The 25,886-nt window shown below is 41.4% G+C and overlaps 6 protein-coding genes across 11 annotated transcripts in view; 1 reads left to right on the forward strand and 5 right to left on the reverse strand.

The window, feature by feature from the left end:
• The window catches only part of cep112 (centrosomal protein 112), a 95,679-nt gene extending 94,929 nt beyond the window's left edge, over positions 1–750 (reverse strand). For all 3 annotated transcript variants that reach the window (XM_054607407.1, XM_054607406.1, XM_054607405.1), the window contains exons 1-2: positions 673–750; positions 201–306 (exon numbers count right to left, since the gene is read on the reverse strand). In XM_054607407.1, coding sequence (XP_054463382.1) covers positions 201–300 — 100 coding nt within the window. In that variant the 5' untranslated portion in view covers positions 301–306; positions 673–750. The remainder of the gene's footprint in view (positions 1–200; positions 307–672) is intronic.
• A 3,914-nt stretch (positions 751–4,664) lies between these two features.
• The window catches only part of prkcab (protein kinase C, alpha, b), a 106,121-nt gene continuing 84,899 nt past the window's right edge, over positions 4,665–25,886 (forward strand). For all 4 annotated transcript variants that reach the window (XM_054606935.1, XM_054606934.1, XM_054606937.1 and 1 more), the window contains exons 1-2: positions 4,665–4,831; positions 5,121–5,152. In XM_054606935.1, the coding sequence (XP_054462910.1) occupies positions 4,665–4,831; positions 5,121–5,152 (199 nt within the window). The remainder of the gene's footprint in view (positions 4,832–5,120; positions 5,153–25,886) is intronic.
• On the reverse strand, positions 5,459–6,726 carry LOC129098002 (uncharacterized). Its single transcript, XM_054606941.1, has 5 exons — positions 6,617–6,726; positions 6,455–6,510; positions 5,689–6,376; positions 5,571–5,606; positions 5,459–5,496 (listed from the first exon to the last, which is right to left on the reverse strand). The coding sequence occupies exons 1-4, from the start codon at positions 6,637–6,639 to the stop codon at positions 5,588–5,590; spliced, it is 786 nt and encodes a 261-aa protein (XP_054462916.1). The 5' UTR covers positions 6,640–6,726; the 3' UTR covers positions 5,459–5,496; positions 5,571–5,587.
• On the reverse strand, positions 8,665–10,299 carry LOC129098001 (uncharacterized). Its single transcript, XM_054606940.1, has 5 exons — positions 10,194–10,299; positions 10,032–10,087; positions 8,876–9,953; positions 8,763–8,798; positions 8,665–8,688 (listed from the first exon to the last, which is right to left on the reverse strand). The coding sequence occupies exons 1-4, from the start codon at positions 10,214–10,216 to the stop codon at positions 8,780–8,782; spliced, it is 1,176 nt and encodes a 391-aa protein (XP_054462915.1). The 5' UTR covers positions 10,217–10,299; the 3' UTR covers positions 8,665–8,688; positions 8,763–8,779.
• LOC129097998 (translation initiation factor IF-2-like) lies at positions 12,248–13,907 on the reverse strand. Its single transcript, XM_054606939.1, has 5 exons — positions 13,782–13,907; positions 13,613–13,668; positions 12,457–13,534; positions 12,341–12,376; positions 12,248–12,266 (listed from the first exon to the last, which is right to left on the reverse strand). The coding sequence occupies exons 1-4, from the start codon at positions 13,802–13,804 to the stop codon at positions 12,358–12,360; spliced, it is 1,176 nt and encodes a 391-aa protein (XP_054462914.1). The 5' UTR covers positions 13,805–13,907; the 3' UTR covers positions 12,248–12,266; positions 12,341–12,357.
• On the reverse strand, positions 15,794–17,476 carry LOC129097997 (uncharacterized). The gene is made up of 5 exons (XM_054606938.1): positions 17,351–17,476; positions 17,189–17,244; positions 16,033–17,110; positions 15,919–15,954; positions 15,794–15,844 (listed from the first exon to the last, which is right to left on the reverse strand). The coding sequence occupies exons 1-4, from the start codon at positions 17,371–17,373 to the stop codon at positions 15,936–15,938; spliced, it is 1,176 nt and encodes a 391-aa protein (XP_054462913.1). The 5' UTR covers positions 17,374–17,476; the 3' UTR covers positions 15,794–15,844; positions 15,919–15,935.

The following is a 25,886-nucleotide window of genomic DNA, read 5'->3' on the forward strand; positions in this document are numbered from 1 at the left end:
TAAATTGCCCGTAGGCGTGGATGTGAGCGTGAATGGTTGTCTGTCTATATATGTTGGCCCTGCGACAGACTGGCGACCTGTCCAAGGTGAACCATCGCCCATTGACAGCTGAGATCGGCTCCAGCACCCCTGCGACCCTTAAGGTTATGGAAAATGAAAGAATGAATGAGTATAAGAACAGAGATGAACTGTTCTCTCACCTGTCTTGTTGGGGTGTTTAAGGACATATGGCTTCATGTCCAGCAGAAAATGGTCAAACTCAGTCTCCAGCCTGTCCCACGAGTCCTCCTGTTTGCTCATTGTGTCCTGAGGAGGTGAATACATTGGATTCAGTCATTCACTCTATTGGTTAGCTGTGCATCTGCTGGGCCAGCTACAAGGAGTGTTTGAAGAGGGGAGGTCGAGCTAGTTATAAGAAAGAGGTGGGGGAACATTGTGTCACGTAATGTTAGCTCAGCATAACATGACAACAAGCTAATAACTCCACTGTTGACAACCTAGCTAACCTAGCTAGCGATGGTAAACACTACTTCAAGGAGGGAGACTATAGCGGGATTGAGGCATTAGCAAGCGAGCTTTTCGTCCAGACTTCCACAAACAAACAAACCACACTCTTAGACGAGTTTACTGTGAATGCAAAATGTAAAATAACGTCTGAAAAAGGCGACTTACTTTGAGCACGGATTTAGCCGCTAAAAATGGTTCAAAACTTGCAGCGTCCTCCCTTTACGACACATCCGGTTTCCGTGGATACGGCGCAGCGTCTCCCCGTTGCCATGGGAACTCAACATTCTTGTGACGACTTGAAATTGTATATTTGGATTCTTAAACTATGACAAAAAAAATAAAAAATGAGGAAAGGGCGTATATCATAAATCTATTAATTATTCTTGCCAAATTGTATGTACATAAATGTAAATTTACAAGCCCAAGACATATTTTTTGTGTTTTTTTACAAAGAGTTTGAATTATATTTTAAAATCATTAAATGCTGTTACAACAAAAAAAGCTATATAAATATTAATGGCATGCATTGCCTTTGGTGTATGTTTGTAATTATCAATCAGGATTTGTGTCTTAGTGTCCCCTTTTTCCTTTTTTTTATTTATGTTTTTCCATTTTAATTTTCAGTCACTTTTTCTCCCCTGGCATTTTAGTTGAATATATGTATTTTGCTGTCTGTTATTGACAATTTGTAAAATTGTTCAATAAAAAAAAAAAAAGAGATTCTCAGTTTAACCCTCCTGTTGTCCTGGGTCATTCTGACCCCAAATGAAATCTTTTGCCGTCAAAATATGTTTTTTATTCATCAAATGGTCTGAGAATAATGGGGGTTGTTTGATACTATGCTCTTCATGATTAAAATAAAATGAGAAGTAATTTGATTGAATTATGGGTGAGTTATTAAATTTAATAACTTCTGTTGTCCTCTGGGGTCAAAATAATTGTCACACTATACTGCTTTCCAAAACATTTTCGATCTTGGATGTTTGATGTGTGGGGTCAAGCAATGGTTATGACAAATACAAAAAAAACAGGTCTTTTCTCACAGGTGTTGGGGCATTTCACATTTTAGAGAGAGACAGGCAGCACAATGAGGGGGCAGAAGCGCAATACTGCACAGGAGGCTTGTGAGCTAATTTTTAACTATGTTGTGGAAAAGAATGACCAGGAGGACAATGCTGAACTAAATGAGGAGGAAGAATCAACTGATGAGGAGGATTCAGGGCCAGAAGAGAAGGAAAAGGATGATGAGGCGATAGATCCAACATACAGACCACATGCTACTTCTTCCTCTGAAGAAGCCCCCACATCGCCTGCTGCAGAAATGGAAGAAGGGTATGAAGTGAAGGAAAATGATGAACATGATGATGAGGTAGAATCTGAAGCTGAAATGGAAGAAGTGTCAGAAGTGGAGGACTGCACTTATTATGATGAAGAGGAAGAATCAACTGATGAGGAAGAATCTGAGGAAGAGGACCCAGCTGTGATAGAAGAATATTTCCAGTCAAAGGATGAAACATTGATCTGGTCTTCCATCCCTCCCAGTGACGGACGACGCATGTTGACAGCAGAGATGGCAGAGAGAGAGAGACAAGCCCCCGTGGTCCAACCGCATATGCAAGGTCTCGTATTGATGACATAAAGTCCACTTTTGACCTGTTTCTGCCCAAGCCTATTGAAGAGGTGGTGCTGAACATGACAAACAAGGAAGGGTGACGTGTGTATGGCAACAAGTGGAGAAAGATGGATCGAATGGACCTGCAGGCATATGTGGGTATGTTGATTCTCGCTGGCGTGTACCGATCCAGCAAAGAAGCTACAGCTAGTTTATGGCATGCCGAGTCTGGTAGGGCAACACACAAGATGTTTCATAAAATCTCAAGAGTGATTCGATTTGATGATAAAGACACAAGAGAAGATCGCCGTGCACGAGACAAACTTGCTCACATTCGAGACGTATGGGACAAGTGGGTGTCTCTCCTGCCGTTGATGTACGATCCAGGCACTGATGTGACTGTGGATGAGCGCCTGGTCCCCTTACACCCTGAGTAAACCAGGGAAATATGGGATAAAAATATGGGCAGCATGCGATGCCAGGTCCAGCTATGCATGGAACATGCAAGTATACACAGGCAAACCTGCTGGTGCGCAGTCAGAAAAAATCAGGGCATGCGAGTTGTCCTTGACATGACAGAAGGTCTCCAGGGGAAAACGATCACCTGTGACAACTTCTTTACTTCACATGCCCTTGGCCTGCAGCTGCTGAAAAGAAAGCTGTACATGGTGGGAACAGTACGGATGAATAAGCCTGAGCTTCCCCCTGCACTGGTGTCAAAAACGGACAGGGCTCGGTTCTCATCGAAGTTTGCCTTCACCGAGACCCATGCTCTGGTGTCCTATCACCCCCAAAAACAGAGAAGTGTTCTTCTGATGAGCACTCTGCATCAGGATGCTGCTGTGAGCAACAGGGATGACAAAAGGCCAAAAATCATCAAAGATTACAATCACAACTGAGGGCACATTCAGACTGTTTTTATTCTGAAAAGTTAGTTTTGAAAAGTTAAATGTTTTGGAAATGAATGTTGACATGTTTTATATGTCAGGTAATGAGTTGAAATAAAGTTGACTATAAAGTTGAAACACAGAGGTGGGTGATAATTTATACTTTATGCTTTATAAACAGTCAAACCAGACGGGGTCATTTTTGACCCGGGAGGACAACAGGTGTGATTATTTGCTGCCATTAAAAAAATTGAAGTGGTTTAAAAACAGCATCCTCACTCAACTTTGACATATACCAGTCTGTGATGATCTATCAACACACGTGACTCTGATCGTTAACTATAGTCAGAATAACTGATGATTTTATTTATTCTTACTCAAAAACAAGGTAAAAGTTCATGTAAATGAGGTCTTATTGGCCTTACATTTCAAATGGAATAAAGAAATGGTGTTAATGTGTTTGAATGAAGTTGTTATTAAAGGTGTAACACAGAATTGGGTGAAGTATCCACTTTATATTCTTTAAATAACAGTCAAACCAGACGGGGTCAATTTTGACCCCAGAGGACAACAGGTGTGATTATGTGCTGCCATTAGAAAAATTCAAATGATTCCAAAACAGCATCCTCACTATACTTTGACACATACCACTCTGTGATAAGTCAAATAGTCAAAATAATTAATTGTTTCATTTTATTTTCACTCAAAAACAGGGTATACTTTTATGTAAACAAGGTCTATTGGCCCTAAATTCCAAAACGAAGGGAAAGATTTGTGGTAATGGGTTGGACTGAAGTAAGACTAAAGGTGTAAAACAGAATTGATTGACAATTTATATGCTTTAAATAACAGTTAAACCAGGCGGGGTCATTTCTGACCCCAGAGGACAACAGGTGTATGGCACTCGGGAGGACATTACGAGGGTTAATCAATATAATTTGTGCAATACCATAACTATAATTATTCTGTCTGTATTTATGTATTTTTAGTTATTGTGGATTTTTCTTTTTCTTACCCACTTGTTTAAAATACTTTTGTTTTTTTCTACTATGTACCTTGTCTGCACTATATCTATACTGCTGTAATCCTGTACATTTCCCCGCTGCGAGACTAATAAAGGATTATTTTATTTTATCTTATCTCTTATCAAAAAAAATGCAATGAACTTTAAGTCCACACGATGGTGCACAACACCTTCAGCTTGTGGGGTGGTCAGTTAAGGATGGAGGGACATGCCCGTCCTGGTTCATTCCTCATTAGAATTAAATAAATCCTACATATATATTTTACAGGTGCTATAACACCTAACAAAATACCATGATCTTTTACTAAGACATTAGAGAACGTGCATGTCATGTGTTTAGATAAACCAAAACTTATAAACTCTACCCCCGTGGTTAATTGTGCGCTGATATTGAAGCGCAATATTCCCACAGTACGTGAAGGCGGGCTTCACCGACGTCACTTTGAATGAAAAAGAGGCGCTCAGCTGTGGTCCGGGCAGAGGGGAGGCGTGCGGTCCGTCAGGAGCTCCTCCAGCAGAGACAGCGCCGCTCATCAGAGACAAGGATCACACTCATATATCGATCGGGACAAAACCAAGTTGTGGTTGTGTAGTTTTTTTTTTCTCCCCCCCCCTCAGCCCCTGAGTCCCCATTATGGCTGATCATCTTTTACATTATAACGACTCAGCTGGGGTCGGGAACCGGTTCGCCCGCAAAGGTGCTTTGCGGCAGAAAAATGTGCATGAAGTGAAGAACCACAAATTTACTGCGAGATTTTTCAAACAGCCGACGTTCTGCAGCCATTGTACAGACTTCATATGGTAAGCATCCCCAGTGCACACCTGGATGTTTATTTCAGACAGCCTTTAACTCACTTTTTGATGCACTGATTTTATTTATGATATGGTAAACAGCAACATTAGTCACACTTGTGATTCTTAAGTTTAAAGGTTAACATTTAAAGACTAAATGTTATTGATTTTTTTTTTTTTTTTTTTTTTTTTTTTTTAAACAGATAGAAATACTGAAAGTTAAAAGCTTTTTCTGAAATTTGAATAGTCATTGCCTTGGCAGAATAAACCCCCCCTAATTGTGTCGTTTGTGTTGCAGGGGATTTGGGAAACAAGGATTTCAATGCCAAGGTAAGCCACTTGGATGTGTATATTTGTGAATTTGTGACTGGTGTTAGAAGACACCAGAGTAGCAAGACATTGCCAGGTGTCTGTTTGACCCAAGTTAAAGAAGCCTAGCTCCACATAGCCCAGCTGGAATAAAGCTCAATGCTTTACACTGAAAAGCAGGAAAGGTTGAGTGTGCGTTGTTAAGTAGTTTGCCATCTCATTTAGACATCAACTTTGGCAAGTAGCTTTTAAGTTGTTGAAGAGCAAAAACTGAAAAGAGGTTGCAGATCTAGTGACAAATGCAAGACTTCTCAAATTTATATTTCAAAAATATTTTATTTTGTTTCTTCAGAGGGCACAGCATTCTGCAAACAAGAAATCAGAGGTCAATATGTGCATTAGTTACTTTTAAATGTTTTGATTAAGATGAAACATTTACCTGCAACTTGGGACATATTATCCATGTACACTTGTTCTGGAAGACAAAAAAACCCCCACAACAATCAGGCATCATTTCAAATAAGCATTTAAAGTAGTAAGTTTAGTTGCAGACATACCTTTCAGGGTTCTTTGCACCCTTAGGAGCAGCTGGATTACCCTTGGCACCCTTTGAGTGTACAGACAGTGGCAAGCCAACCTCTGGGGAGTACCTGGATTTATTGAAGAGATACCTGGCTCGCTGGTAGCCGTTTCTGGACTGGACAATATAGCTTGGAGGTGGCGGAGGAAGGATCGGTTCACTCACTCTCTGGGCAACCTGAACATTTTGGGGGCTGACATAAGTTTGTGGAAGCGAAGGAATTTCATCACGTGGCTGGTAGCCCAGTTGACTGAAGTTGGGGTTCTCTCCTCCAGAGAACCCATAAGAGGGGCTTAACACCACAGACGGATAGGCAGGTTGGGCTCCCACATATGTTGGGTAACTGGGGAAGGATCCCTGTTGGGTGGAGGAAGTTGAAGATCCCTCGCTCATGTAATCAGCTTGGCCATACTGTCCAGCAGCATTTGAAGGCTCAGGATATTGGAAGACGTCCTCATAGACAAGATGAGGGTTGTAGTAGCCACTTCCACTGGAGCCAGAGTTTAGGTTCTGGTTTGGGGATCCAGGACCGGTCAGAGTAGCAGCCACATCCTGACCACCGTAAGCCTGCCAGTTACTCTGAGCAGAGAGTGAGGAAAGCAACGCTTCGTCTTCTCCATCATCACCAAGGTTGCGCAAGTCATTTTTAACTCGATATCCATAACCTTTAAAATAAACAATAAAGATGAAACATTAGATATTGCTGATGGGCCTAATGGGATAATGAAGTAGAACGGCTTTACCTTTAAATGGTAATCCAGCACTGCCATCAAACAGCAAAAAACAAATCCAGGAAACCCTGCAGGAGAGCAGTTAAGAACAAACATCCGATTAAAAAAAATCTCTGTTAAAGGTAATTGAAACAAATAAAGGGCAAAGAAGTGCTCGACATCAATAAAACATACCGCAGAATGAGTCCAAGAGCCATGGCTATCAGCAGAAACACAGCACCCTGTTCACCTCAGACGCTCTGGTTGGAGACGTGCAGCTCACTGGGACTAACTAGCATTGAGAGAAGCTCAGGCCTTGCTAGAGATCCCTCTGTGTCTCCTTTATATACCGCTCCCACTAAACGAAGCCAATCAGCAACAGCTGCTCAAAGAGCAATCAGGGGCCGAATCGTTAACAGGTGTGGCAGCTGGTCACTTTCTTGAAAGCCATCTTTTTTTTTTTAAACTGAATTATTTTCAATTTTTTCTCATTTAAAGAACAACTGAACACCGTTTCTTTGATTTGACTTTGCATTTTGAACATAGCAGTCAAAAGGCCAGACTTTCACTTAAGGCTTTTACACGGAGTCAGGGTGCCACACACGCACTGAAATCAAGACCCTTATGCCACCATCTTTGCTGGTGTAACATTTCCCCTCCAGACATCTGATACTGTGCCAGCCAAAGGGGGAGAAAGGTAAAGGAAAGTGCAGGGAGTTAGGGAGACAAAGGTGAAAACAGAAGGAAGAGTTAAAAAGGGGATTAAGATAAAATAAGATAATCCTTTATTAGTCCCGCAGCGGGGAAATTTGCAGACTTACAACAGCGTAGCGTAAAGTGCACACAAGAGACATAGTAGAAGAAGACAAGCTAAAAATAAAAAATAAAAATAAAATAAAACAAGTATTATAAATAAGCAATAAAAAAAAAAACAGTAGAAAAAAACAACAATAACTGAAATATTATATTTACAGACAGAGAAAAAAACAACTATTTTAACTATTTTTAACTTTTTTAACTATTATTGCACAGTGTAATGTGTAATGTATTGCACAGGTTTTTATTGTCATGTTATTATTGTCATGTGGTCATGTGGTCTGCTGGGAGCAGAGTTGGTTGTGCAGCCTGACAGCAGCAGGAAGGAAGGACTGCGGTCAAATGAAGTTTAAAATGTTATGTAAAATAAAAGATAAAATATTGGGTAGAGAAAAAGTTAATGGGATTTAGACATATATAATATATATCTCTTACTAAAGTAGACATGTTGCATTCTAATAGTTCTCCCTCTTCTTCATTTGTACAATAACATTAATTGATGCATGGCACAGCAACTCCACATGCTTTGCACATGACAAAGATTACTGCTATCAAGCTTAAAGTATAAACTACAATATATTTAAAAAGACTTGATCATCTGTAACAGAGGGGCCCAGTCTGTAGAGCTGCTGTGCATTTAGAAGACAAGTCATCTTACTCAATAGTGAGTGCAATGAGTAGAAGCAAAAGGATCAATCCTGGTGCTGAATGCACTACCATGATGATTAACTCACAAGCGAACTTACTCGTATGTGTGTTGTTCTCATGCCAACTGGTGTCATCCTGCAGGGTCATGTTACAGAGTGAGAAGATCCGTGGCTTTAATTAACTCTGTGTCTACCCTTTGTCCTGATGGACACATGTGTATTCAACATGGGAATAGGACTGGATATGTTGTGCATATCTGCGTGTTTTTCACATATTGAAAGAATGACAATATATTTCAACACAGGGGCTGAACTGTTTCTGACGGCGGAGCTTGACCATGAATGCATCATGGAAGTAGGCTGACGTGCTTGTTGTTGGGTGTAGGCAGGATGTCGGATGTTTTTTCTTGTAGAGTGTGCATAAGGAATGCGTTGCTTTATGAGAGCCATATAGTGGGGTGATCCCTGGAGGCCTTGATGTACAGATTCCTCTCTTCCTCATGGATGCATAATGCCTTTTGTAATTATTGATAAAACTATAGGATGTTTGACCCAAGTTAAAGAAGCCTAGCTCCACATAGCCCAGCTGGAATAAATCTCAATGCTTTACACTGAAAAGCAGGAAAAGTTGAGTGTGCATTGTTGTTGTGTAGTTTGCCATCTCATTTAGACATCAACTTTGGCAAGTAGCTTTTAAGTTGTTGAAGAGCAAAAACTGAAAAGAGGTTGCAGATCTAGTGACACATGCAAGACTTCTCAAATTTAAAAAATATTTTATTTTGTTTCTTCAGAGGGCACAGCATTCTGCAAACAAGAAATCAGAGGTCAATATGTGCATTAGTTACTTTTAAATGTTTTGATGAAGATGAAACATTTACCTGCAACTTGGGACATATTATCCATGTACACTTGCTCTGGAAGACAAAAAACACAACAATCAGGCATCATTTCAAATAAGCATTTAAAGTAGTAAGTTTAGTTGCAGACATACCTTTCAGGGTTCTTTGCACCCTTAGGAGCAGCTGGATTACCCTTGGCACCCTTTGAGTGTACAGACAGTGGCAAGCCAACCTCTGGGGAGTACCTGGATTTATTGAAGAGATACCTGGCTCGCTGGTAGCCGTTTCTGGACTGGACAATATAGCTTGGAGGTGGCGGAGGAAGGATCGGTTCACTCACTCTCTGGGCAACCTGAACATTTTGGGGGCTGACATACGTTTGTGGAAGCGAAGGAATTTCATCACGTGGCTGGTAGCCCAGTTGACTGAAGTTGGGGTTCTCTCCTCCAGAGAACCCATAAGAGGGGCTTAACACCACAGACGGATAGGCAGGTTGGGCTCCCACATATGTTGGGTAACTGGGGAAGGATCCCTGTTGGGTGGAGGAAGTTGAAGATCCCTCGCTCATGTAATCAGCTTGGCCATACTGTCCAGCAGCATTTGAAGGCTCAGGATATTGGAAGACGTCCTCATAGACAAGATGAGGGTTGTAGTAGCCACTTCCACTGGAGCCAGAGTTTAGGTTCTGGTTTGGGGATCCAGGACCGGTCAGAGTAGCAGCCACATCCTGACCACCGCTAGCTGGCGCAGGCTGCCAAGAGTCAAAGCTGGGAGACTTTGCGGCCTGAGAGGTGGAGGAGGCAATCTGACTAGCATAAGGAGTAGAGTCACCAGCTGGATACGCAGGCAGTTCATGTGTAGGAGCAACACCAAGTGACGCTGATTGAGCCTGGACCGGGCCTGGCTGAGGCTTTGCTGGGTCACTCTGCTGGTAGTTGGAGCTCAAAGGAAGGTGTTGTGCCGCAAGGTTTACCAGGCCCCAGTCTCTTGAGTAATCGTTGATAGGTCCCTCTACCTCAGCAGAACTTGGTGCGTTGGGCAGGTTTTGCAGAGAGGAAACCAAACCCGGCCATTGTGCAGCTGGAGGCTTGTAGACGGTGGAAACAGGGCCAGTCGGTCGGTTATGTGAAGCCTGCCAGTTACTCTGAGCAGAGAGTGAGGAAAGCAACGCTTCGTCTTCTCCATCATCACCAAGGTTGCGCAAGTCATTTTTAACTCGATATCCATAACCTTTAAAATAAACAATAAAGATGAAACATTAGATATTGCTGATGGGCCTAATGGGATAATGAAGTAGAACGGCTTTACCTTTAAATGGTAATCCAGCACTGCCATCAAACAGCAAAAAACAAATCCAGGAAACACTGCAGGAGAGCAGTTAAGAACAAACATCCGATTAAAAAAAATCTCTGTTAAAGGTAATTGAAACAAATAAAGGGCAAAGAAGTGCTCGACATCAATAAAACATACCGCAGAATGAGTCCAAGAGCCATGGCTATCAGCAGAAAGGCAGCACCCTGTTCACCTCAGACGCTCTGGTTGGAGACGTGCAGCTCACTGGGACTAACTAGCATTGAGAGAAGCTCAGGCCTTGCTAGAGATCCCTCTGTGTCTCCTTTATATACCGCTCCCACTAAACGAAGCCAATCAGCAACAGCTGCTCAGAGAGCAATCAGGGGCCGAATCGTTAACAGGTGTGGCAGTTGGTCACTTTCTTGAAAGCCATCTTTTTTTTAAACTGAATTATTTTCAATTTTTTCTCATTTAAAGAACAACTGAACACCGTTTCTTTGATTTGACTTTGCATTTTGAACATAGCAGTCAAAAGGCCAGACTTTCACTTAAGGCTTTTACACGGAGTCAGGGTGCCACACACGCACTGAAATCAAGACCCTTATGCCACCATCTTTGCTGGTGTAACATTTCCCCTCCAGACATCTGATACTGTGCCAGCCAAAGGGGGAGAAAGGCAAAGGAAAGTGCAGGGAGTTAGGGAGACAAAGGTGAAAACAGAAGGAAGAGTTAAAAAGGGGATTAAGATAAAATAAGATAATCCTTTATTAGTCCCGCAGCGGGGAAATTTGCAGACTTACAACAGCGTAGCGTAAAGTGCACACAAGAGACATAGTAGAAGAAGACAAGCTAAAAATAAAAATAAAAAATAAAAATAAAATAAAACAAGTATTATAAATAAGCAATAAAAAAAAAAAACAGTAGAAAAAACAACAATAACTGAAATATTATATTTACAGACAGAGAAAAAAACAACTATTTTAACTATTTTTAACTTTTTTAACTATTATTGCACAGTGTAATGTGTAATGTATTGCACAGGTTTTTATTGTCATGTTATTATTGTCATGTGGTCATGTGGTCTGCTGGGAGCAGAGTTGGTTGTGCAGCCTGACAGCAGCAGGAAGGAAGGACTGCGGTCAAATGAAGTTTAAAATGTTATGTAAAATAAAAGATAAAATATTGGGTAGAGAAAAAGTTAATGGGATTTAGACATATATAATGTATATCTCTTACTAAAGTAGACATGTTACATTCTAATAGTTCTCCTCTTCTTCATTTGTACAAGAACATTAATTGATGCATGGCACAGCAACTCCACATGCTTTGCACATGACAAAGATTACTGCTATCAAGCTTAAAGTATAAACTACAATATATTTAAAAAGACTTAATCATCTGTAACAGAGGGGCTCAGTCTGTAGAGCTGCTGTGCATTTAGAAGACTGTCATCTTACTCAATAGTGAGTGCAATGAGTAGAAGCAAAAGGATCAATCCTGGTGCTGAATGCACTACCATGATGATTAACTCACAAGCGAACTTACTCGTATGTGTGTTGTTCTCATGCCAACTGGTGTCATCCTGCAGGGTCATGTTACAGAGTGAGAAGATCCGTGGCTTTAATTAACTCTGTGTCTACCCTTTGTCCTGATGGACACATGTGTATTCAACATGGGAATAGGACTGGATATGTTGTGCATATCTGCGTGTTTTTCACATATTGAAAGAATGACAATATATTTCAACACAGGGGCTGAACTGTTTCTGACAGCAGAGCTTGACCATGAATGCATCATGGAAGTAGGCTGACATGTGCTTGTTGTTGGGTGTAGGCAGGATGTTTTTTCTTGTAGAGTGTGCATAAGGAATGCGTTGCTTTATGAGAGCCATATAGTGGGGTGATCCCTGGAGGCCTTGATGTACAGATTCCTCTCTTCCTCGTGGGGTGGATGCATAATGCCTTTTGTAATTATTGATAACACTATAGGATGTTTGACCCAAGTTAAAGAAGCCTAGCTCCACATAGCCCAGCTGGAATAAATCTCAATGCTTTACACTGAAAAGCAGGAAAAGTTAAGTGTGCATTGTTGTTGTGTAGTTTGCCATCCCATTTAGACATCAACTTTGACAAGTAGCTTTTAAGTTGTTGAAGAGCAAAAACTGAAAAGAGGTTGCAGATCTAGTGACACATGCAAGACTTCACAAATTTAAAAAATATTTTATTTTGTTTCTTCAGAGGGCACAGCATTCTGCAAACAAGAAATCAGAGGTCAATATGTGCATTAGTTACTTTTAAATGTTTTGATTAAGATGAAACATTTACCTGCAACTTGGGACATATTATCCATGTACACTTGTTCTGGAAGACAAAAAAAAACACAACAATCAGGCATCATTTCAAATAAGCATTTAAAGTAGTAAGTTTAGTTGCAGACATACCTTTCAGGGTTCTTTGCACCCTTAGGAGCACCTGGATTACCCTTGGCACCCTTTGAGTGTACAGACAGTGGCGAGCCAACCTCTGGGGAGTACCTGGATTTATTGAAGAGATACCTGGCTCGCTGGTAGCCGTTTCTGGACTGGACAATATAGCTTGGAGGTGGCGGAGGAAGGATCGGTTCACTCACTCTCTGGGCAACCTGAACATTTTGGGGGCTGACATACGTTTGTGGAAGCGAAGGAATTTCATCACGTGGCTGGTAGCCCAGTTGACTGAAGTTGGGGTTCTCTCCTCCAGAGAACCCATAAGAGGGGCTTAACACCACAGACGGATAGGCAGGTTGGGCTCCCACATATGTTGGGTAACTGGGGAAGGATCCCTGTTGGGTGGAGGAAGTTGAAGATCCCTCGCTCATGTAATCAGCTTGGCCATACTGTCCAGCAGCATTTGAAGGCTCAGGATATTGGAAGACGTCCTCATAGACAAGATGAGGGTTGTAGTAGCCACTTCCACTGGAGCCAGAGTTTAGGTTCTGGTTTGGGGATCCAGGACCGGTCAGAGTAGCAGCCACATCCTGACCACCGCTAGCTGGCGCAGGCTGCCAAGAGTCAAAGCTGGGAGACTTTGCGGCCTGAGAGGTGGAGGAGGCAATCTGACTAGCATAAGGAGTAGAGTCACCAGCTGGATACGCAGGCAGTTCATGTGTAGGAGCAACACCAAGTGACGCTGATTGAGCCTGGACCGGGCCTGGCTGAGGCTTTGCTGGGTCACTCTGCTGGTAGTTGGAGCTCAAAGGAAGGTGTTGTGCCGCAAGGTTTACCAGGCCCCAGTCTCTTGAGTAATCGTTGATAGGTCCCTCTACCTCAGCAGAACTTGGTGCGTTGGGCAGGTTTTGCAGAGAGGAAACCAAACCCGGCCATTGTGCAGCTGGAGGCTTGTAGACGGTGGAAACAGGGCCAGTCGGTCGGTTATGTGAAGCCTGCCAGTTACTCTGAGCAGAGAGTGAGGAAAGCAACGCTTCATCTTCTCCATCATCACCAAGGTTGCGCAAGTCATTTTTAACTCGATATCCATAACCTTTAAAATAAACAATAAAGATGAAACATTAGATATTGCTGATGGGCCTAATGGGATAATGAAGTAGAACGGCTTTACCTTTAAATGGTAATCCAGCACTGCCATCAAACAGCAAAAAACAAATCCAGGAAACCCTGCAGGAGAGCAGTTAAGAACAAACATCCGATTAAAAAAAATCAAAAATCTCTGTTAAAGGTAATTGAAACAAATAAAGGGCAAAGAAGTGCTCGACATCAATAAAACATACCGCAGAATGAGTCCAAGAGCCATGGCTATCAGCAGAAAGGCAGCACCCTGTTCACCTCAGACGCTCTGGTTGGAGACGTGCAGCTCACTGGGACTAACTAGCATTGAGAGAAGCTCAGGCCTTGCTAGAGATCCCTCTGTGTCTCCTTTATATACCGCTCCCACTAAACGAAGCCAATCAGCAACAGCTGCTCAGAGAGCAATCAGGGGCCGAATCGTTAACAGGTGTGGCAGCTGGTCACTTTCTTGAAAGCCATCTTTTTTTTAAACTGAATTATTTTCAATTTTTTCTCATTTAAAGAACAACTGAACACCGTTTCTTTGATTTGACTTTGCATTTTGAACATAGCAGTCAAAAGGCCAGACTTTCACTTAAGGCTTTTACACGGAGTCAGGGTGCCACACACGCACTGAAATCAAGACCCTTATGCCACCATCTTTGCTGGTGTAACATTTCCCCTCCAGACATCTGATACTGTGGCAGCCAAAGGGGGAGAAAGGCAAAGGAAAGTGCAGGGAGTTAGGGAGACAAAGGTGAAAACAGAAGGAAGAGTTAAAAAGGGGATTAAGATAAGATAAGATAATCCTTTATTAGTCCCGCAGCGGGGAAATTTGCAGACTTACAACAGCGTAGCGTAAAGTGCACACAAGAGACATAGTAGAAGAAGACAAGCTAAAAATAAAAATAAAATAAAACAAGTATTATAAATAAGCAAAAAAAAAAAAAAAAACAGTAGAAAAAACAACAATAACTGAAATATTATATTTACAGACAGAGAAAAAAACAACTATTTTAACTATTTTTAACTTTTTTAACTATTATTGCACAGTGTAATGTGTAATATATTGCACAGGTTTTTATTGTCATGTTATTGTCATGTGGTCATGTGGTCTGCTGGGAGCAGAGTTGGTTGTGCAGCCTGACAGCAGCAGGAAGGAAGGACTGCGGTCAAATGAAGTTTAAAATGTTATGTAAAATAAAAGATAAAATATTGGGTAGAGAAAAAGTTAATGGGATTTAGACATATATAATGTATATCTCTTACTAAAGTAGACATGTTACATTCTAATAGTTCTCCCTCTTCTTCATTTGTACAAGAACATTAATTGATGCATGGCACAGCAACTCCACATGCTTTGCACATGACAAAGATTACTGCCATCAAGCTTAAAGTATAAACTACAATATATTTAAAAAGACTTAATCATCTGTAACAGAGGGGCTCAGTCTGTAGAGCTGCTGTGCATTTAGAAGACAAGTCATCTTACTCAATAGTGAGTGCAATGAGTAGAAGCAAAAGGATCAATCCTGGTGCTGAATGCACTACCATGATGATTAACTCACAAGCGAACTTACTCGTATGTGTGTTGTTCTCATGCCAACTGGTGTCATCCTGCAGGGTCATGTTACAGAGTGAGAAGATCCGTGGCTTTAATTAACTCAGTGTCTACCCTTTGTCCTGATGGACACATGTGTATTCAACATGGGAATAGGACTGGATATGTTGTGCATATCTGCGTGTTTTTCACATATTGAAAGAATGACAATATATTTCAACACAGGGGCTGAACTGTTTCTGACGGCAGAGCTTGACCATGAATGCATCATGGAAGTAGGCTGACATGTGCTTGTTGTTGGGTGTAGGCAGGATGTTTTTTTTCTTGTAGAGTGTGCATAAGGAATGCGTTGCTTTATGAGAGCCATATAGTGGGGTGATCCCTGGAGGCCTTGATGTACAGATTCCTCTCTTCCTCGTGGGGTGGATGCATAATGCCTTTTGTAATTATTGATAACACTATAGGATGTTTGACCCAAGTTAAAGAAGCCTAGCTCCACATAGCCCAGCTGGAATAAATCTCAATGCTTTACACTGAAAAGCAGGAAAAGTTGAGTGTGCATTGTTGTTGTGTAGTTTGCCATCTCATTTAGACATCAACTTTGGCAAGTAGCTTTTAAGTTGTTGAAGAGCAAAAACTGAAAAGAGGTTGCAGATCTAGTGACACATGCAAGACTTCTCAAATTTAAAAAATATTTTATTTTGTTTCTTCAGAGGGCACAGCATTCTGCAAACAAGAAATCAGAGGTCAATATGTGCATTAGTTACTTTTAAATGTTTTGATTAAGATGAAACATTTACCTGCAACTTGGGACATATTATCCATGTACACTTGTTCTGGAAGAAAAAAAAACACAACAATCAGGCATCATTTCAAATAAGCATTTAAAGTAGTAAGTTTAGTTGCAGACATACCTTTCAGGGTTCTTTGCACCCTTAGGAGCAGCTGGATTACCCTTGGCACCCTTTGAGTGTACAGACAGTGGCAAGCCAACCTCTGGGGAGTACCTGGATTTATTGAAGAGATACCTGGCTCGCTGGTAGCCGTTTCTGGACTGGACAATATAGCTTGGAGGTGGCGGAGGAAGGATCGGTTCACTCACTCTCTGGGCAACCTGAACATTTTGGGGGCTGACATACGTTTGTGGAAGCGAAGGAATTTCATCACGTGGCTGGTAGCCCAGTTGACTGAAGTTGGGGTTCTCTCCTCCAGAGAACCCATAAGAGGGGCTTAACACCACAGACGGATAGGCAGGTTGGGCTCCCACATATGTTGGGTAACTGGGGAAGGATCCCTGTTGGGTGGAGGAAGTTGAAGATCCCTCGCTCATGTAATCAGCTTGGCCATACTGTCCAGCAGCATTTGAAGGCTCAGGATATTGGAAGACGTCCTCATAGACAAGATGAGGGTTGTAGTAGCCACTTCCACTGGAGCCAGAGTTTAGGTTCTGGTTTGGGGATCCAGGACCGGTCAGAGTAGCAGCCACATCCTGACCACCGCTAGCTGGCGCAGGCTGCCAAGAGTCAAAGCTGGGAGACTTTGCGGCCTGAGAGGTGGAGGAGGCAATCTGACTAGCATAAGGAGTAGAGTCACCAGCTGGATACGCAGGCAGTTCATGTGTAGGAGCAACACCAAGTGACGCTGATTGAGCCTGGACCGGGCCTGGCTGAGGCTTTGCTGGGTCACTCTGCTGGTAGTTGGAGCTCAAAGGAAGGTGTTGTGCCGCAAGGTTTACCAGGCCCCAGTCTCTTGAGTAATCGTTGATAGGTCCCTCTACCTCAGCAGAACTTGGTGCGTTGGGCAGGTTTTGCAGAGAGGAAACCAAACCCGGCCATTGTGCAGCTGGAGGCTTGTAGAAGGTGGAAACAGGGCCAGTCGGTCGGTTATGTGAAGCCTGCCAGTTACTCTGAGCAGAGAGTGAGGAAAGCAACGCTTCATCTTCTCCATCATCACCAAGGTTGCGCAAGTCATTTTTAACTCGATATCCATAACCTTTGAAATAAACAATAAAGATGAAACATTAGATATTGCTGATGGGCCTAATGGGATAATGAAGTAGAACGGCTTTACCTTTAAATGGTAATCCAGCACTGCCATCAAACAGCAAAAAACAAATCCAGGAAACCCTGCAGGAGAGCAGTTAAGAACAAACATCCGATTAAAAAAAATCTCTGTTAAAGGTAATTGAAACAAATAAAGGGCAAAGAAGTGCTCGACATCAATAAAACATACCGCAGAATGAGTCCAAGAGCCATGGCTATCAGCAGAAACACAGCACCCTGTTCACCTCAGACGCTCTGGTTGGAGACGTGCAGCTCACTGGGACTAACTAGCATTGAGAGAAGCTCAGGCCTTGCTAGAGATCCCTCTGTGTCTCCTTTATATACCGCTCCCACTAAACGAAGCCAATCAGCAACAGCTGCTCAGAGAGCAATCAGGGGCCGAATCGTTAACAGGTGTGGCAGCTGGTCACTTTCTTGAAAGCCATCTTTTTTTTAAACTGAATTATTTTCAATAAATTTCAATGAACACCGTTTCTTTGATTTGACTTTGCATTTTGAACATAGCAGTCAAAAGGCCAGACTTTCACTTAAGGCTTTTACACGGAGTCAGGGTGCCACACACGCACTGAAATCAAGACCCTTATGCCACCATCTTTGCTGGTGTGACATTTACCCTCCAGACATCTGATACTGTGGCAGCCAAAGGGGGAGAAAGGCAAAGGAAAGTGCAGGGAGTTAGGGAGACAAAGGTGAAAACAGAAGGAAGAGTTAAAAAGGGGATTACTGCGGTCAAATTAAGTTTAAAATGTTATGTAAAATAAAAGATCAAATATTGGGTAGAGAAAAAGTTAATGGGATTTAGACATATATAATGTATATCTCTTACTAAAGTAGACATGTTACATTCTAATAGTTCTCCCTCGTCTTCATTTGTACAAGAACATTAATTGATGCATGGCACAGCAACTCCACATGCTTTGCACATGACAAAGATTACTGCTATCAAGCTTAAAGTATAAACTACAATATATTTAAAAAGACTTGATCATCTGTAACAGAGGGGCCCAGTCTGTAGAGCTGCTGTGCATTTAGATGACTGTCATCTTACTCAATAGTGAGTGCAATGAGTAGAAGCAAAAGGATCAATCCTGGTGCTGAATGCACTACCATGATGATTAACTCACAAGCGAACTTACTCGTATGTGTGTTGTTCTCATGCCAACTGGTGTCATCCTGCAGGGTCATGTTACAGAGTGAGAAGATCCGTGGCTTTAATTAACTCAGTGTCTACCCTTTGTCCTGATGGACACATGTGTATTCAACATGAGAATAGGACTGGATATGTTGTGCATATCTGCGTGTTTTTCACATATTGAAAGAATGACAATATATTTCAACACAGGGGCTGAACTGTCTCTGACGGCAGAGCTTGACCATGAATGCATCATGGAAGTAGGCTGACATGTGCTTGTTGTTGGGTGTAGGCAGGATGTTTTTTCTTGTAGAGTGTGCATAAGGAATGCGTTGCTTTATGAGAGCCATATAGTGGGGTGATCCCTGGAGGCCTTGATGTACAGATTCCTCTCTTCCTCGTGGGGTGGATGCATAATGCCTTTTGTAATTAACACTAAGGATGTAGGCATGTCGATATATGAAGCTGAAAGAGAGATTTTTTTTATCTCAAATATGTATTACTATATGAGACTCTATATCATGGCATATATATTATTTCTGTGAATGCAAACTTTGATTTTTATCCATGCATGAAGCTCAAAAACTGCTTCTCTGAGGCAGGAATGTTCAGTCAAACACTTCATACATTCATGCTGCTAAAGGTGACAGTGTTGCATGTTTGAGGTGCAGCTCACCAGCACAACATCTGGCTTCTAAGAGTAATAAGAAATGTGAGAAATCGTGGCTCCTGTGATCTATCATGTGTCTATCTCCCTGCATGGCTGGTATCAGTTTATGTAGTTTTATGTAGGTGTGGGCAGATTAAGGGCTGTCTAGAGCTTCCTGCCCTGCGCTGAAAAGCCAGATAGCAGCTTTTCTTGTTTATTCTCTGGTGATCACACACCTCCACCACACAACAGCCAGCATCAGAGTGCCATCCAAAGCAGTGCTTAAGGATCTGTGTGTGGGTGGAGGACAGAGTCCCTGCTGTTCCCAGGTTGGTGGCTGGTATACCTCTTTATTGTTAAAGGTAACAAAGGGGATTTGTGGTTTCATTGTGGTTAGGGATGTAGGACGCATGAATGCCATTACAATGAATGTAACACTTAGGATCCAACATCATAATTGCTCGATGTACAGCAGCCTCACATTTACTGCCATTTTCTTGGAATTGCTGTACATTCACTTTAACCTACTTTCTTTCAAATTACCTTAGGGACTAAGATGTGACTCACCACACTATAAGGACAAAAATAAACCCTATGGAAAATTCCTTCTCATAACTCACTGTCCAATACATTGGTTAGTGTATTTAAATTACAAAAAAGTAAAGTAAAATGTATTTAAATAGCGCTTTTCACAGACATAAGTCACAAAGTGCTTAACAGGAGCGTAAAGAAAAACATAAAACATAATTAACACAAGGTGGCCATATAAGGGCCATCAATTTACAAGGTCAGTTTTTACAACGTATAAAGAAAGGCAAAATATAAAGTAAAATACGCAAAAAAAGATAAATTAAGCACGAATTTTACCTCGTCTTTAGCAATTTTTTAAACAAATTCACAGAATCAGCAAACTGTAGGTTTAACATAGATCTTCGAGGTTTGCTCGCTTGCATTGGCTGTGACGTGGTCCACTGTGGAGAATCTGCGACAGCGATGCATCCTGTCATATGGACATGCTGAGACGTATCCTATACACCAAAATACAAGGATACACTCAACTTGGACGTCAGGAGCCCTCCCTCTTCTCCGTCACGCTGTGCATCTTGTAATTTTTTTTATTTATTTCCCACTCACTTTCATTGTGTGTTGGCTGTGACTTGTATTCATGAGTCATGAATGTATTGAGTCAAGAAAGAAACACTTGTTGCAAAATGTCAAATCTGGACTTAAATATTCTAATGAGATGAATCTGTTTATCATGCTGTTTATGTTATTTTTAATATTATGATATTTAAAATCATATATCAACCTCATTAACCACCACTTCAAACTTTAGCAACAATGGTATGAACATTTTAAAAACAATTTTAAATTGAAATCTTTGATGTAGAGAGGAAGCTACTGCAGAATAGACTCAAACAGAAACGGATTAATAATTTATGGAAAACATAATTTGCACCCACTAAATAAAATAAGATGATGAGCAGCATATTAAAAAACACTTTTTAGGTTAAAAGAGGTCTTGATTTTTTTTAACCAAATGGCAAATATAGGTTAACTCACCTGACAACAAACCCACCTCATTGTTAGGAATCCCCAGCGTGATTTGATGAGCGTATTTGCTGACATCAAATGATGCAGAGATAAATTATCTGTTAATTGGCTGTTATGTTGCTTTTTACGCACAGCAGACAGATGGATAGGCGTTCAACACTTGCAGCTCCTTGTGTCAAAATACCAAGTTGTATTTTAATTCAGTTTTTTGCCTTGAGAAAGTATGACACATGAACAAAAAGCTGACTCAAAATATGACAAAAATATGAAAGAAAAAATGTTGTAATTAAATTTCAGTTGCGACTTATTAATTATTAATCCCCCACAGGAAAACTATTCCTGCCCAAATGTCACAGACAAGGTGCTGTGAGAGAGAGAGAGTGAGTTTCAGTGTTAGATCATTTGGTGGATGCTCCGCTCCGCTACCCCACCCCCTCGCCTCCCCCTCCTCCCTGGCCTCTGAAACTGAGCGTCTGCGGAAAAGATTGTGCCATCTGGAGAGTTGAGAAGCCATCGCTGGGAGGAGGGCACTACGTCTGGACACAAGGAACGCGAGAGGCGGTTGGAAGTAGAAGAAGGAGAAGAAGATGAGGATGTAACAATGTAGAGAGCGTGGAAAGAAGCTGAGGAGGAGGCAAAGTTGAACGCACACGTACAAGACCAAGTAAACACAGGAGGATTTTGCGATTGAATGGGTGGAAGTGTGAGAGTGCGAGAGAAGTCAAAGAAGCCTTTTACACATCCTGGCTTCAAGCTGGAGAGTTTTGGCAGAGATAACGCAAACAGTGTGACTACTCAGATCAGATGAAAGAGAGCAGAGTGGAAACAGTGGTGGGTATTTTGTCCAAGAGATGATAAAAAACAAAACAGGTTGAGAACTGAGGCCCAGTTACATCTGAGTAGGAAGATCACAAATGGACGTAAATGCTGAAAAGAAGCAATAACTGCTTTTTTTGGGGGGGCCAATTCGGGACAAATTATTGACATAAGTTGATGTGGAACAGTTGCTTTTTTTCACATCAAGCAGCAACATTGTCGTTCATGTGGAGTTTCTGGCCACCTGATGAATATATGTCCAATGTTCTCTCTCTTTTAGCACTAATTTTGGTCTCTACAAACTGCTGAGGGAAATATTGGTGTCTTTAGCTGCTAAATGCTTTCTCTTCTAACAGCAGAGAGAGTAAACCAGAACCACCGCTACAAGGCTCTGTAAAGCCAAAGGGATCTGCAGATTCAGGTGATATTTCTCTGTAGCTTCATCACTAAGAGTGACCCCTTACACAACGTCGCTGTGATGTTTAAAATTGGTAACATCGGAATATTGATAATAGTAATCAGTAAAATGTATGGTGTATCACCTTTATCTTTTGTAATAAGATGTCTTTTTGAGCAAAACAGAATATGTTGGCTCAGGCGTTTGACTGTAGGCCTCCGACAGGAAGACAATGAGGGTGAAAAGAGAACATTTTAGCTAAAACTATGCTGTGTTTGGAAACGTAAACAAAATGGCAATAGTTGTCCTCAATCACTCTTGAGTCTCGTTTTAGAATAATAATCAGACATGTTCTAATGTTTCACAGAGAGAGGTATTTTGATATGAAAATGTTTTTTTTATTTTCTTGGTATAAACCAACAGATAATGGAAAAATGAACACAGGGACAGCGCAGTAGAACATAAAAAAGCTATTTTAAAAAATATAGTGAACATAAAAAAAATATTTTTTATGTTCACTATATTCTTAAATGAGGTCATGGTGTAGACAAATGTATCTAAAGTCATTGACCGTACATAAAAAACACTATTTGATGTACTGATTGTAGAGATACACTTCAGAAGGAAAGACGTTCGCTCATTCTCATCTCCATGTAGTGTGCCGTTCTTCTTAAGTCCGCCCTTTGCTTCCATGGTGACATCTCCATAACTGTAACCAGCCCAGTTTGTTGTTGTGTTTGAATTATATTTGCATACTAAATGCAGCCAACAGTGCCTACTCTCATTTCCAACCTACTGCTCCGACTGTTTACTTCTCCTCAAGTGATAACGATGAGATCTTTATCATCTACTTCATCACGCGCACAGATGAGGGCGTTGGGTGTAGGCCGCTCCCCCGTGGGCGACATCATGTACAGTATGTGTCAGTTAGCATGACGAGTGCTGACACGTGCCTCCAAATAAACCGTCGCCGAGCCCTAATGGCAGCGTAGGTGTAGAGCCAATCACTTCCTCCGCTCGGAGCGGTTGGCCCCTTGTTAACCAATCAAGGAGCAGGAGTGTAGGGGTGTTGGAACATGAGAGCGAGAGCTACGCAACTCCTGATGTGGAGCCCCCAGACAATAAACATCTTACACAACGGCGAGCTGAGACGCAGCGCCGCTCCTCTCAAGTGACGGCGGTGACATGTTGAAGGGTCCTTCTGCTCCACTCGGCTTTGTGTGTTGAGATGGCCTTGATATGTTTCCATTAAATCTTACAAAACAGATCTAAGCCCTGTTGCTTTATTATGGATTTAGAAATAAACAACATATTAATCTCCTGCTCAGCATTGTGGGTGTTCTCCTTGCTGTACTTGACTTAATTTCTCTGCCAAATTTGTAGGCAATAGCAATGAGTTAGAGAATCCATTAATTTAAAAGCGTAGCTCATTATTTCTTTATTTACTCACTTATGAGGAGTGCAGATCATTTTTAAAAGGAAAAAATACTAGAAATATGAGTAACTCTGAATACGATTGACACCGTGAACTACCAGAAAAAAACATTGATTTTTCTTTTTTATATATCAGAAAACCACTCAGAAGTATGTTGTTGTTTTTTTATTCCTACTTCTGTGTGTTGTTTGTTAAAATGGACCACTAAACTTTCAATTGTTATTCCAAGAGCAAACAAAATTTCACAGCCAGCATAATGATGAGCACCAAGAAGAAAAAGAAAGTCAATCATGCCGTATTCTCAACAGATAAACCCTGTCATGTATTTTGAATTAGATGCTGTACAAAAAGAGCGAAAACATCTGAGAGTTCTCACACCAAAACTAGTTAGTGTCTGAAATATCTCAAATCATTTTTAATCCTCATGATTGACGTCAAGATCACTTTAAACCTTATTCTGAAATCTCTTGAGAGCTATCAAGTTTATCATTGAGTCTAAGACGTATCTGCTCGGGGCTCATTAATACAGTCTTGTTGAATGTGGAGAAATCGCTGAAACATTCTGTAATATATCAACGACTTTAAACCCCTCTCCCAGCTGAGCGGCATTAATTACACGAGAGTGGAAGCTTAGCCGGCCAGGATAATTATGTGTAATTCTGCCGCTGCTTGTCTCTGCTCCACTTTCAAAAAAATCCCTTTTCTTTACTACTGAGTGTTAACCCCATCCTCTTCTGTGTCTCCATTCCCTTTCTCTCCACTCCTCACCCAACACTACTGAAGAAACAAAGAGTGCCAAAAACTTCAATCAAGTAAAATAGAGACTTTGCAAAAACAAGTACTCAAATAGAAGCAAAGGTAATCATCAAAATAAGTAGCTACTTGAGTTAAAGTACAAAAGTATTAATTGGAAAAAAAATTGAGTCGCGAGTAACTTAGGAAATAAAATAATAAAAAAAAAAGACTAGTACACTACTGCCTTTTATTTGATAGGGAGTTGACTGTAATTATTTCAACCTACAAAAAAAACACATTTTAATATTTACAAAAAGAGGAGTAATAGTAGTTTTGAAGCATGAGTGTATATGTTACGTGACTTCAGACAGGCGTTCACAGCCGGAGCCCGCTGTTAATTTGTCTGTAAATATTAGCCAGCGTTATTATAACGTTAACATTTGGTACCGTTCACAATGGTTTTGTCTAAAAACGCGTGGAAAAAAAAACCCGCCAGCCGTGCCGCTTCCATCCTCTCCTGCTGAGGCTTCAGCCATGCTGCTTTGAACAGACATGTGGAGGCGTGGCTGCGGCAGGATAACAGATCGCCAGCAGGCCTGGGACCAGCTAGTCTGGTATAGCCAGACCACCACCAGTGCTGTGTCAGCACCGGAGGGGACCAGCTGCCCACCTGCCTGGATATAATAATGAATACTTAAGAGATGAGCGATGAATGTATCCAGAAGTAACGGAGGAAAAGTAATGATATTTATCTAAGAATCTACTCAAGCGAGAGTAAAAAGTATGCTGCTTTAAAACTACTCTAACAAGTAGAATTTACTCACAAAAGTTACACACAACAGAGTAAATCTAACTCGTTACACCACGATGATTTCCAGTATATAGAGTATAGGTTAAAATACTAAGAATTTAAATAAGTCTATTTTTCTATTTCAGCCGTCTCTCAGCCCTTGTTGTTTGCTTCAAAAGCCACCAAAGTGACACCCAGTCGAGAAGTCTCACTCTTCTTCGTCTACGTTGGTGGCTTGTCAAATCGAATTGCACAAACAGTCAGCATCCAAAAGGGTTTTTGATCCGTGTGCCAGTTAGCTCCCCCTGAAGACAGAGCGACACAAGACCTTCCTGTGTGTCGACATAAGGGGATTGCCACAGTCTGGGTGCTAGACAAAGAGCTCTCATGTGAATCTCTCTCACTGTAAAGAGGGGATGAGGATGAGGAGAGAGGTGTTAGGGAATGGTTTACTTTAGTGGGAATTAGAGAAGATATGTTTTGCAGTCTTGTGTTCTGAGGTACTTGGTGTTAAGGCAAGGATTTAGCATTTTTTTATGAAGGATTTGCTGTGACAAATGCGTTGCTTTTTACTGTTACATAAATCACATAAAAGCCACCATAGTCATGTTTCGCCAGTGGAGCACTTTTAATGTGAAGGAGCAAAGGCTTTAAACAGCAAGTGTTTCTTTTGCCATGTTAATATTGCCTTTAAAATGCGTGCACAATTATTACGATTTATGTAAGTTTTTTCTTTTTTACTATGCACAAGTCCCTGTCTGCCTGTGGGGCCTCCCAGAGGCTGGGGGAGTACACAGCCAAGACACCGCAATACAACACAATACTTCTTGCTAAGTTTACCATGGTAACAGTGCTTGGCCTTAAATGCCTCTCAACAACCCATAACCCAACACGGGATATTAGCTTTACCTCCTTAGCTTCCATTCATATCAATAACATGGGTCTCGGTAGCTGTGACGATGCATTAGCGATCCTGTCTGGATGGTGGGATGTTTGTGATCTTGTGATCTTGCGTGAATCAAGATATGAATGATGTGATGAAATCTCCCACCAGCAGCTAGTTGTGACTCACACTGGAGCACGAAACCAGGGGAGGAGACCATTTTCATTTGCCAGTTCTTGACAAACTCCCCCCCCCCCCGAGTGTAATATTTTCATTTCAACAGACTGTCGCAGCAGATCATGTCACAATGTTTT

This window comes from Anoplopoma fimbria, chromosome 11, assembly GCF_027596085.1.
Source record: "Anoplopoma fimbria isolate UVic2021 breed Golden Eagle Sablefish chromosome 11, Afim_UVic_2022, whole genome shotgun sequence".
Taxonomy (NCBI): Eukaryota; Metazoa; Chordata; class Actinopteri; order Perciformes; family Anoplopomatidae; genus Anoplopoma; species Anoplopoma fimbria.